A 13,226-nucleotide genomic window follows, 5' to 3' on the forward strand; every position below is an offset into this window, starting at 1 on the left:
ACTAAATGTTGTAGTTGTAAAATTATAGAGACAACTTCTTTAGTTCCGTGAATGTTTAATTAATACTTGAAAACATTTGCAGAAAAATGCAGATGTTGAAGAAAAGTTAACCAAACCAAATGTGATGAAACTATTTCCAGGAATTTTTTGAAACATTTCCAACCCTACTTTTCTGTCATTTGCTTTTACATCTTCAATCATTTGCATAATATGTATTTTTTGCATCCCTTTTCTCCTCAGTCTGTTGCAGCAGGTGTGTGCTAGCAGACAGCAGGTGCAGGTGGAGCTGCGGGAGAGAGAGGAAGTGGTGAGGGAGTTGGGCCTGCTGAAAGGCTGGATTCAGGACACCCAGGGGCTGCTGCTGAGCCCCACAGCAGACCTGGATAACCTGCTTACTGACCTGGAGGTACTGCAAATCACCTTATACAGTGGAGGAGATGCAGATAGTACTCGCATTCTAACATCCTACAACCCAGTTTAATTCGCTCATGATAAGTATGGTATGTTTTTGTGGTATCTGCTAGAATGCTCATGGAGGCATGCGGTCTCACCGCCAGAACCTTGAGCAGATTGCAGATTGTCAGCAGATGAAATACCAGGACCTCAATGCCATCCTTCCTTCAGAGATCAGCACCCAGCTGGCAGAGGTTACACTGGCTCTGGGTTCTGCAGAAGATCAGGTACCTTCATTCATACTAGAAATGACAAGAATATATGTACCAAGTGAATTCTGTTAAGGGATTAATGTAAGCATGTAAAAAATGTAAGATCTTGCAGTAGGCATTGCAATGTAAATGCAGCCTGACCAGCCTAATTTGATTTAAAAGAAAGAACAGAAAACCATTAACTGGTATTGATTTTAACTACAGAACATAGGTATTGTCTCTTTATAACTTTCCTATTAATTTCTCCTTTGCTCAGGTGCAGGCACGGGAAAGAGAGGTCCAACACAGCAGAGATATTAAAGAAGACTTTAACTCCAGACTTCAGAATATCTCAAAGAAAGTCAAACTCATCTCTTTGAAACTCAAGCAGAAGGCTGTGGATGTTGAGGAGGCTAAAGATGAGACAGAGGTATGAATACAGCACAGTCTTTGGAAGCTGTGGTACAGACTCTGCCCTGATTACTGAAGTGCACAGTGTAAATGATGACAGAAGTGTGCTTCAGAATGACTTCTGCGCAGCCTAATATATCACGATGAGTGGAATTCATAACAAGGCAGTGTTATTTAGTGTTCTGATGTTATTATTAATATTATTAATATTTTAAATTAGTTTGTAATTTTAGTTTTTTCAATTTTTATGTTTGGAAAATTAGAAATTATTTTTTAAATTAATTAAATGTATATATTTAGCTTTATTTTGTTTTAGTTTGTCATTTTAGTACTTTAACTTATTTATTTAAATTATTTGCTAATGCAACATTTCTAACATTTTTTTGAAACTGTTTTTTCATCTAATATTTAAATTACATTTTATTTCAGCTTATTTAAATTGCCAAAAATGTTTATTTCTTACAACACTTTCATCATTGCATTTTTACAGCTTAAAACATATTTTTCTCTGCCATTTTCTTTCTCTATTAATCCAGACTCTATTTGAGGAGCTTGAGGAGTGTGGTCGTGCTCTGTCTGAGCTAGATGTGGCGGTGCAGGAGTTTGGTGAGCAAAATCCTCTCCTAGCCAAACAGCTGGGCTCCAGCCTGAGTAAACTGACTGAGCTTCATGCTCAGACCAGCCGACTGGCGGAGGGAAGGACCACAAGCCTTCAGAAGGTCAGCATTTGGAGAAACCTGGTTGAAAACAATTATTATTTTTGCAGTTCTGTTTGTTGACACTTCATCTTCAAATTTGATCATTTTTTTTAAATAAAATGCATTCAACAAATTGGTCTTTTTCTCTATTTTAGGCAGAAAAGAACTTTGAAGAATTTAATGAAATGCTGACGTTAACTCTCAACTGGACAGAAAAAGCAGAGACTGTGGTGTCAGCCAACATCATGTGGAGTCCAGCCTTTCAGATGCAGGAGCAGATCAGAACCCATCAGGTGGTGACACTCGCTTTAGCCAGATCAGACCACAATTTTTCTGAATTTTCAATAGCTGTTGAGGTAGAAATGTAATGTTATTTTGTGATATATTTCAATCAGGCCTTATTGCAAGAGTGGCAAGATCTCCAAGGAGAGTTTGAGGGTCTGGTGGAGAGGGTGAGACTGCTGGGGGAGGTGGTTCAGACAGATGCTCTCCACCAGCAGGTGGCAGAACTGAGCAGACATGCTGAAGAGCTGCAGCAGAGAGCCAAAACAAGACTCCTGATGCTACAAGACGCAGCCAAGGTAATACATAGCAGCATGTCGCACTACATAAAAGTAATATAAAAAGAGTATTGCAGTGGCTATAGTTAATATTTTTTCTGTGATGTGTCATGCTGTATAAAAGTATGGGTAAAGGCTCAGTGCCTCATTTTCAGTCTTGTAAACACCTTCATGATGATTTTTACAAATCGTTTTATTCTTATATCATCTTAGAAAATTAAAAGAAAAAAAAAACTGCACTATCACTGCCTCAGTCTGGTTCAAGCTTCATGTCTGCTGTATTTTAGAAAAACATTGCCATCTAGTGGCCAGTTAAATTAGCAGTGTAATTCTTCATCATCTTCTTTGGTAGACATAATTGATGTCTGTTCATTAGATTGCTGTATGTTTACAACACTGCTTTAACTTAACATTGTTTTATAGGTTTATGTTAAACCATGCAATCAGTAATGTGAATGAAATTTGTGCCCATGAATTAGTCCTCATAGATTGTCTGGCTTAATGCATACCATAACTATATAACTGGCATCGTGCCATAAAGAAATTAGATTAATTATGTGCTTCCATTTTTTTATTAGAGAGCAGATTTATAACTTTTCATTTTAAAATTTAAAGGTTTCAGCAAATGTTTAAATGAGTAATTGTACGACTCACTCTTCAGGTTTTGTGTGTGTAATGGTATAGAGATTTTGCAAGATGACTTATGTATTTTACTTATTATGTCTCTGGAATTCTGCAGTCAAATACTTTTTTTATAATCTATAGTAGTAGTATAGTATATAATTAACTATTGTCCCATGAAACATATTTCCTATATAGTTGTGCATGTCAGTTTTTTTTTTTTTTTTTTTTTTTTATTCTTTATCCTTGTTCTCCTTCTTTACTGCAGAACTAGGACCATACTGTGGAATTTTGCCAAATAGTGCCTGTGCTCTGTATTTTATTCAATGTTCACTAGAGAACTACATTGATTTGGTTTAAAGTTCCATTTTATACAATTTTAGGCCCACTTGAGCTGCTCGTATTCTTTGGGCTTAAGTCTTGTCATTTAGCAGACGTTCTGTGAAGTAAATCACTCTGAAGTGAAAGAGCTTTAGTGTCTTGTTCAGGAGCCCTGTGGTGATTTATCAGGGTTGTGATCTCAGTAACTCCTCAGGTTCTGGGTCCCCACATGATTTAACCTGCAGTCTGACTGTTGAATTAGTGGTGCTGTGGACTGAAGTAGGTTTTTTTAATAGCCGAAGTCAAAATCACGATAGCTATATTGAAGCGGCACAAGGGGGAGCTAGCACTTCTGTTAATCAACCAGGTGGTTATACTGCCTAATGCTGATATATCAATACCCTGTTTAGCATAGCACCACCCTTACAGGCTTCTTTATCATTCTCCTTTCTTCCCCTTTTATGATATACACATATATATACATATACAGTGGGGCAAAAAAGTATTTAGTCAGCCACCAATTGTGCAAGTTCTCCCACTTAAAAAGATGAGAGAGGCCTGTAATTTTCATCATAGGTATAGCTCAACTATGAGAGACAAAATGGGGGAAAAAAATCCAGAAAATCACATTGTAGGATTTTTAAAGAATTAATTGGTACATTCCTCGGTAAAATAAGTATTTGGTCACCTACAAACAAGCAAGATTTCTGGCTCTCACAGACCTGTAACTTCTTCTTTAAGAGGCTCCTCTGTCCTCCACTCGTTACCTGTATTAATGGCATCTGTTTGAACTCGTTATCAGTATAAAAGACACCTGTCCACAACCTCAAACAGTCCAACTCCAAACTCCACCATGGCCAAGACCAAAGAGCTGTCAAAGGACACCAGAAACAAAATTGTAGACCTGCACCAGGCTGGGAAGACTGAATCTGCAATAGGTAAGCAGCTTGGTGTGAAGAACAATAATTGCTGTGGGAGCAATTATTAGAAAATGGAAGACATAAAAGACCACTGATAATCTCCCTCGATCTGGGGCTCCACGCAAGATCTCACCCCGTGGGGTCAAAATGATCACAAGAACTGTGAGCAAAAATCCCAGAAACACACGGGGGGACCTAGTGAATGACCTGCAGAGAGCTGGGACCAAAGTAACAAAGGCCTCAAATCCTGCAGTGCCAGACGTGTTCCCCTGCTTAAGCCAGTACATGTCTGGGCCCGTCTGAAGTTTGCTAGAGAGCATTTGGATGATCCAGAAGAGGATTGGGAGAATGTCATATGGTCAGATGAAACCAAAATAGTAAAAACTCAACTTGTCGTGTTTGGAGGAGTAAGAATGCTGAGTTGCATCCAAAGAACACCATACCTACTGTGAAGCATGGGGGTGGAAACATCATGCTTTGGGGCTGTTTTTCTGCAAAGGGACCAGGACGACTGATCCGTGTAAATGAAAGAATGAATGGGGCCATGTATCGTGAGTTGTGGAGTGAAAACCTCCTTCCATCAGCAAGGGCATTGAAGATGAAATGTGGCTGGGTCTTTCAGCATGACAATGATCCCAAACACACCGCCCGGGCAACGAAGGAGTGGCTTCGTAAGAAGCATTTCAAGGTCCTGGAGTGGCCTAGCCAGTCTCCAGATCTCAACCACATCAAAAATCTTTGGAGGGAGTTGAAAGTCCGTGTTGCCCAGCGACAGCCCCAAAACATTACTGCTCTAGAGGAGATCTGCATGGAGGAATGGGCCAAAATACCAGCAACAGTGTGTGAAAACCTTGTGAAGACTTACAGAAAACGTTTGACCTCTGTCATTGCCAACAAAGGGTATATAACAAAGTATTGAGATTAAATTTTGTTATTGACCAAATACTTATTTTCCACCATAATTTGCAAATAAATTCTTTAAAAATCCTACAATGTGATTTTATGGATTTGTTTTTTCCTCATTTTGTCTCTCATAGTTGAGGTATACCTATGATGAAAATTACAGGCCTCTCTCATCTTGTGGGAGAACTTGCACAATTGGTGGCTGACTAAATACTTTTTTGCCCCACTGTATATAGTGGAACTATCTATTTGTCTGTTGAATGCCAGCCTGGAAGAGTGTTTTGAATCCTTTAAAAAATTTAGTTTTTTATTTTTGCAATCTGGTTTGTTGCTGCTTGAAGTTACACACTATGAAAGCATGTACAGTCATGGCCAAAAATATCGGCACCCTTGGTAAATATGATCAATGAAAATGAATCTGCATTGTTAATCCTTTTGATCTTTTATTTTAAAAATTCACAAAATTCTAACCTTTCATTGGATGATAAGAATTTAAAATGAGGGGAAATATCATTATGAAATAAATGTTTTTCTCTTATACATATTGGTCACAATTAACGGCACCCTTTTATTCAATACTTCTTGAAACCTCCATTTGCCAGTTTAACAGCTCTAAATTTTCTCCTATAATGCCTGATGAGGTTAGAGAACACCTGACAAGAGATCAGAGACCATTCCCTCATCCAGAATGAATTTCTTAAAGCAACTTCACTAATTTGTGAAGCTCAATTATCTTTTGCTGCACATCAGAAATATATTCTTTGGTTTTTCTCATTGTTATGGATGATTAAGGGAATTCGGCTTTGTTTTCCATCCTATTTATATTTCTGTGAAACAGGAAGCCATGGCTGGATAATTTCATGTTCATAATCACCCTGGAGTGCTCGGAATTGTGAATATGAATGGGAATATACTTCAGAGATATTTTACTCATAAGAATTTCTAGGGGTGCCAATAATTGTGTCCAATGTGTATTTGAGAAAAACATTTATTTCATAATGATATTTCCCCCCATTTTAAATTCTTATTATCCAATGAAAGGTTAGATTTTTGTGAATTTTTTTAATAAAAGAGCAAAAGGATTAACAATGCAGATTAATTTTCACAACCTTCTTTGATCATATTTACCAAGGGTGCTAATATTTTTGGCCATGACTGTAATTCTTGCTAAATACTCAATGTAATATTCAATAAAATATACAGATATTTGTCTTTGTAAAACCAAATTGACTTTGGGATGAACATAATAATGTTATTGTTTGTCTTTCTCTGTTTAGGACTTGGGGAGACTGGAGAGTGATGTGAAGAGCCTCCATCAGTCCATAGAGAGAGTCCAGGAGACTCTAGCCTCCCCTGATCTGGCACGTCTCAGTCTCAGAGAACAGCTGGCTCAAAGACAGGTACACCCATCACTCTTAATAACTTGTACTAATACATTTCTTCATTCCTCCGATTTATCTCATTTACAGTATCTCACAAAAGTGAGTACACCCCTCACATTTCGGCAATCATTATATCTTTTCAAGGGATAATCCTATAGAAATTAAACTTGGATATATTTTAGAGTAGTCAATGTGCAACTTGTATAGCAGTACAGATTTACTGTCCTCTGAAAAGAAGTTGAGTCCTTGTGCTGTGCGTCAGGTGCAGAAGCTGGCTTCAAAAAACAGACGCATGAGTGCTGCCAGCATTGCTTTAGAGGTTGCAGAAGCGGAAGGTCAACTTGTCAGTGTTCAGACCATACGCAGCACACTGCAACAAGTCGGTTTGCATGGCCGTCATCCCAGAAGGGAGCCTCTTCTGAAGCTGGCTCACAAAAAAGCCTGCAAACAGTTTTCTGAAGACAACCTGGCCAAGAGCATGAATTACTGGAACCATGTCCTGTGGTCTGATGTGTCTAAGGTAAACTTTTTGACTCAGATGGTGTCCAGCATGTGTGGTGACGCCCTGGTGAGGAGTACCAAGAAAATTTTATCTTGCCTACAGTCAAGCATGGTGGTGGTAGCATCCTGGCCAAATTCCCGCCACTGGCCCTTGTCAATCATGGCCTCCTAATAATCCCCATCCACTTGATTGGCTCTATGACTCTCTCTCTTCTCCACCTGTAGCTGGTGTGTGGTGAGCGCACTGGCGCCGTTGTCCTGTGGCTGCCGTCGCATCATCCAAGTGGATGCTGCACACTGGTGGTGGTTGAGAAGGGACCCCCACATGATTGTAAAGCGCTTTGGGTGTACAGCAATACACAATAAAGCGCTATATAAATGCATCATTCATTCATTCATTCATTCATTCATTCATCATGGTCTGGGGCTGCATGAGTGCTGCTGGTACTGGGGAGCTGAGGTTCATTGAGGGAAACATAGATTCCAACATGTACTGTGACATACTGACGCAGAACATAATGCCCTCCATTCAGAAACTGGGCCGAACGGCAGTTTTCCAACATAATAACGACCCTAAACACACCGCCAAGATGACAACTCCCTTGCTGATGAAGGTGAAGGTGATGGAGTGGCCAAGTATGTCTCCAGATCTGAACCCTATTAAACACCTGTGGGGCATCCTCAAACGGAAGCATGTGTCTAACATCCAACAGCTCTGTGATGTCATTATGTTGGAGTGGAAGAGGACGCCAGCAACAACCTGCGCAGCTCTGGTGAATTCCAAGCCCAGGAGGATTAAGGCAGTGCTAGATAATAATGGTACCCCTACAAAATATTGACACTTTGGACACAGTTTTGACATGTTCACTTAGGGTGTACTCATTTTTGTTGCCAGTTATTTGAACAATAATGGCTATATGTTGAGTTATATTTAGAGGACAGTAAATTTGTACTTCTATACAAGCTGCACATTGACTACTCTAAAATATATGCAAGTTTAATTTGTGTAGTATTGTCCCTTGAGAAGATATACTAAAATTTTTGCTGAAATGTGAGGGGTGTACTCACTTTTGTGAGATACTGTATCTTATACCTGTACTATCAGAAACAAATGCAATACATCTGTACAATTATACACAAAAAAGAATTGTCTTAATTATTAGTTGTTGTTTTTTTCAGTATTTTTATCCAGTTATTCTTTTTGCAAGTAAAAATATTTAAAGCTCTTTATTATTAAGAAAATATTTATTTTATGAAGTTTGTTTTCCTGTTTAAATCATAAATATAAAAAAAAAATAGTTTGAGTTATGCATTAAAAAGGAAACAATATAAGAAAAATTCTTAATTCAAGATCTGTTTTTTGAAAACAAGTCTATTTTTAGATAGTTTTGCTTTAAGAAGGTTTCAATATTTTTCAAGACCAAAATACTATTTAGTAATGAAAAAATTAGTGCTGTCAAACGATTAATCATGATTAATCGCTTCCAAAATAAAGGTTTTTGTTTACATAATATACTGTATGTGTGTGTATATTTATTGTTTATATATAAATACAGACACATGCATGCATATATTTAAGAAAAATATGTTGTTTATATATTAAATATGTATACATTATATAATTTATATGAATATAAATACGGTATCTCACAGAAGTGAGTACACCCCTCACATTTTTGTAAATATTTTATTATATCTTTTCATGTGACAACACTGAAGAAATGACACTTTGCTACAATGTAAAGTAGTGAGTGTACAGCTTGTATAACAGTGTAAATTTGCTATCCCCTCAAAATAACTCAACACACAGCCATTAATGTCTAAACCGCTGGCCACAAAAGTGAGTACACCCCTAAGTGAAAATGTCCAAATTGAGCCCAAAGTGTCAATATTTTGTGTGGCCACCATTATTTTCCAGCACTGCCTTAACCCTCTTGGGCATGGAATTCACCAGCGCTTCACAGGTTGCCACTGGAGTCCTCTTCCACTCCTCCATGACGACATCACGGAGCTGGTGGATGTTAGAGACCTTGCGCTCCTCCACCTTCCGTTTGAGGATGCCCCACAGATGCTCAATAGGGTTTAGGTCTGGAGATATGCTTGGCCAGTCCATCACCTTTACCCTCAGCTTCTTTATCAAGGCAGTGGTCATCTTGGAGGTGTGTTTGGGATCATTATCATGTTGAAATAGAAGGGAGGGGATCATGCTCTGCTTCAGTATGTTACAGTACATGTTGACATTCATGGTTCCCTCAATGAACTGTAGCTCCCCAGTGCACTCATGCAGCCCCAGACCATGACTCTCCCACCACCATGCTTGACTGTAGGCAAGACACACTTGTCTTTGCACTCCTCACCTGGTTGCCGCCACACACGCTTGACACCATCTGAACCAAATAAGTTTATCTTGGTCTCATCAGACCACAGGACATGGTTCCAGTAATCCATGTCTTTAGTCTGCTTGTCTTCAGCAAACTGTTTGCGGGCTTTCTTGTGCATCATCTTTAGAAGAGGCTTCCTTCTGGGACGACAGCCATGCAGACCAATTTGATGCAGTGTGCGGCGTATGGTCTGAGCACTGACAGGCTGACCCCCCACCCCTTCAACCTCTGCAGCAATGCTGGCAGCACTTATACGTCTATTTCCCAAACACAACCTCTGGATATGATGCTGAGCACGGGCACTCAACTTCTTTGATCGACTATGGTGAGGCCTGTTCTGAGTGGAACCTGTCCAGTTAAACCGCTGTATGGTCTTGGCCACCGTGCTGCAGCTCAGTTTCAGGGTCTTGGCAATCTTCTTATAGCCTACACCGTCTTTATGTAGAGCAACAATTCTCAGAGAGTTCTTTGCCATGAGGTGCCATGTTGAACTTCCAGTGACCAGTATGAGAGAGTGAGAGCGATAACACCAAATTTAACACACCTGCTCCCCATTCACACCTGAGACCTTGTAACACTAATGAGTCGGGGAGAGAAAATGGCTAATTGGGCCCAATTTGGACATTTTCACTTAGGGGTGTACTCACTTTTGTGGCCAGCGGTTTAGACATTAATGGCTGTGTGTTGAGTTATTTTGAGGGGACAGCAAATTTACACTGTTATACAAGCTGTACACTCACTACTTTACTTTATAGCAAAGTGTCATTTCTTCAGTGTTGTCACATGAAAAGATATAATAAAATATTTACAAATATGTGAGGGGTGTACTCACTTCTGTGAGATACTGTATATACATGTAAATACATGTAAATATTTTCAAAATATATGCTGTATGTGTGTGTTTTTATATATACATAATAAACATACACAGTACACACACATATATATTATGTAAACAAAAACTTAATTGTTTGACAGCAGTAGAAAAAATTAATACAAAAAAAATCTAATTTTCTGTGTACTGACAAGAAAATCACATGTACTGTTTTTATTACTGATACCATCAAACCAATGTTGAATATTTGTTGCTCAGCTGCTGTTGTCAGAGATGGAGGGTCTCAAGCAGCAGGTACAGGCTATGCAGATGTGTCAGAGTGCCCTCCGGCTGCCAGAGGATGTGATTGCAGCTTTACCGCTATGTGTTACTGCACAGAGTCTGCAGCAAGAGAGCAGCCAACTCCAACACAATACCATTCAACAGTGCAATATATTACAGGTATCCACACACAGATTGCAACATATTCTTAGATAAAGATATTGATATTTGTTTTTTTAATTCAAGCTTTCACTTAAACCTTTATGCTGAAATGAAAAAACAATTGTTAGAAAAAAAATTGGTCATTTTGACCCCATTGTAAAGGTACTGCTAACTTTAAGCTACTAACATTATAAATGGAAATATAAAATCCAACAGAAGTGTAAAATTTCCCCTTCTGTTTATCTGTATAGTTTCATATAGCATGGTCATGGGATTCATCTGGGCTTAGCACTTGTGGTTTTAATGGCTCATTTAGCATCTCTCTTCACATTTCCCCAGGAGGCCATGGTGCAGTATGAGCAATACGAACAGGAAGTTAAGAACCTACAAAGACTTATTGAAGAAGCACACCGTGTTATTCAGGACCGCCCTGTTGCCACAGGAAACATACATGAGCTTCAGACACAGATACAACATCATGAGGTGAGGAAGGACATCCTTCTTTCATACTTTTATATTTTTGCAAATATAAATTTTCAATTTTAAACACTGTTTCTTTAAATAAGCAGTGATATCTGTTATGATCATTCCTGCTTGGTGCATCAGTCAGTCTCACAATTCATTGCAGGCATGTTGTCTAAGCTATCACTCACCATTTTGCTTTGCTAGTCGACCTACATTCGGCTGGAATGACTCAGGCCATAAATTCCTAAAGTGCTCTCAATGGGTGTAAAGGTAGTTCTTCGATCTTTGACCTCAGTCTGTATTGTCCTGTGTGAAATCAAATTCTGTCTTTCTCTCATGCCCTTTTGGCCTGTTTCTTTACATTTGCACACACAAACACTTTCACACACATGAAGGCGAATAGGGCTGCACAATTCATCAAGATGGTTTAATGATTGAAGGACGTCTAAAATAGTAATATTTCTTATTTTGTTTAATTTGGGCAGCCCTAAAGGCAAGGGCCAGTTTAAACACCAAATAAAAATAAACCTAAACCTGTACTGAATCTCATGTCCTTGTGTTTTATTAGTAGATCTTACTTAAGTTGAGGTGGCAGCTGTGGCTTTATCACCCAGGGTTATTTTCCTCTGCAGAGCCTAGTGCTGCAGCTGCAGCTTTCTCACACATGAACTCATTACCAGAGACTGGCCTGTCTGTGTGTTTGCAAAAGAATGACAGTTAAAGAGAGAGAACGCCGGGAGGGGGACTCCACGGGCCGTACAAAATCTGTAATGTGAGCCCCCTTCCTCCCCTCTCAGTCTCACGCTCGCGCCCAGTTCCTTTGTTTGTCAGGAAAACAGCTTCGGGATTGGTGGAAAGCGAGGAAGTGAGGGGAAGGAAGGAAAAGAAGTAAACAGGAGGGGGTGGAATAGCCCCTCACAGTGAGCTCATTTCCTGTTCTTGAGGTCTTTGTGTGTGTATGAGTGTGAGTTGGCCGGTTTGGGGGAGGGAGTGTTCTTCCTCTCTCTACTCCCCTCCCACTCTCTCCAGTTGGCCGAGCTCTGTGCCAATCACGTTCGCCGTTGCCCGAAGGCTTGGCTTGTCGGCCTTCTCCCACAGCGCTCTGATTGGCTACAAGCTCAAAATGCCTCTGACTGAGCGATTGCTCGTCTGTGCCGTTTTTTCTACTGCAAACAGACAGAGAGGGGGAATTTCTCAGCTCAGCTCGCCGGTGCCGCTCTCTGCATTAACCCCTTTTTCACTCCTCATCTATGGGACTTAATCCAGGACGCATATATTTGGACCAACCACGGTGGAATAATAATGTAATGTGTCATTGTGACAGGAACTGGCCCTGAAGATAAAAGGATACCAGGAGCAGATCTCGGCCTTGAACTCCAAGTGTAAGATGTTGACAGTGAAAGCCAAACATGCTACCATGCTGCTGACAGTCAGCGAAGTCGATGGACTCTCTGACGGGTTAGAGGAGCTGGAGGATGAGGAGGAAGAGATGCCCAAACACCCACCAGCACACCCCTCTGTTGTCATGGTGAGTGATTTATACTTACACATGTTAGGGCTGGGTGGGGTGCGCTGGGTGCTCTTTTTTCTTTCACTGTCAGACAGCATCCCATGGGTCTCTTATTTCTCCCACAGGGTTGTATGTGCCTTTACATTGTGTATCCCTGCTGTTGTTTGTTGCCAGAAGAGGAAACAGGATGAGGGTGTTAGTTGGCCTTGACTTTGTCAACATTAGTTTGTCTTTATTTGGGCCGAATGGTTTCCCTTCGTTGCGTCAGTCATGATCAGGGCCGGATTCCACATTAACCGCCAACAGTTCAGCTACAGCTGTGTCGCTCAGTCCGTACTGACTTACAGAGAAAGGGGTGTAGCTTTGCAGTAGTTCAGCAGTCATTGTATCTAGATCTAAATTTAGCCTAATGGTGGAGCGCTTCCATGGTTCAGATTACTTTAGTTTATGCAGGCAAGCACAATACATTATTGTATGCCATCTTATTGTATTTTTACAGTGAGTCTGTGCGTATCCTCTGCCCTGTTTCCTGACTGGGTTCATTCCTTTATCATGACGAGAGGTCTGTGAAGGGCTTAGTCATGGCTACTCTTAATAAATGTGGTCTGTCTGTAATTCTGTGGTGCTGCTTTGCAGGATCTTATTCAGATT

The 13,226-nt window shown here is 40.0% G+C and overlaps 1 protein-coding gene across 3 annotated transcripts in view; it reads left to right on the top strand.

Moving 5' to 3' along the window:
* The window catches only part of syne1a (spectrin repeat containing, nuclear envelope 1a), a 147,269-nt gene that overhangs the window by 95,765 nt on the left and 38,278 nt on the right, over window positions 1-13,226 (top strand). For all 3 annotated transcript variants that reach the window (XM_058755665.1, XM_058755666.1, XM_058755667.1), the window contains 10 exons: window positions 241-406; window positions 525-680; window positions 922-1,074; window positions 1,592-1,774; window positions 1,909-2,046; window positions 2,149-2,334; window positions 6,356-6,478; window positions 10,436-10,618; window positions 10,940-11,083; window positions 12,390-12,593. In XM_058755665.1, coding sequence (XP_058611648.1) covers window positions 241-406; window positions 525-680; window positions 922-1,074; window positions 1,592-1,774; window positions 1,909-2,046; window positions 2,149-2,334; window positions 6,356-6,478; window positions 10,436-10,618; window positions 10,940-11,083; window positions 12,390-12,593 — 1,636 coding nt within the window. The remainder of the gene's footprint in view (window positions 1-240; window positions 407-524; window positions 681-921; window positions 1,075-1,591; window positions 1,775-1,908; window positions 2,047-2,148; window positions 2,335-6,355; window positions 6,479-10,435; window positions 10,619-10,939; window positions 11,084-12,389; window positions 12,594-13,226) is intronic.

The sequence above is a fragment of the Onychostoma macrolepis genome, chromosome 20 (assembly GCF_012432095.1).
Source record: "Onychostoma macrolepis isolate SWU-2019 chromosome 20, ASM1243209v1, whole genome shotgun sequence".
In the NCBI taxonomy this organism is placed as follows: Eukaryota; Metazoa; Chordata; class Actinopteri; order Cypriniformes; family Cyprinidae; genus Onychostoma; species Onychostoma macrolepis.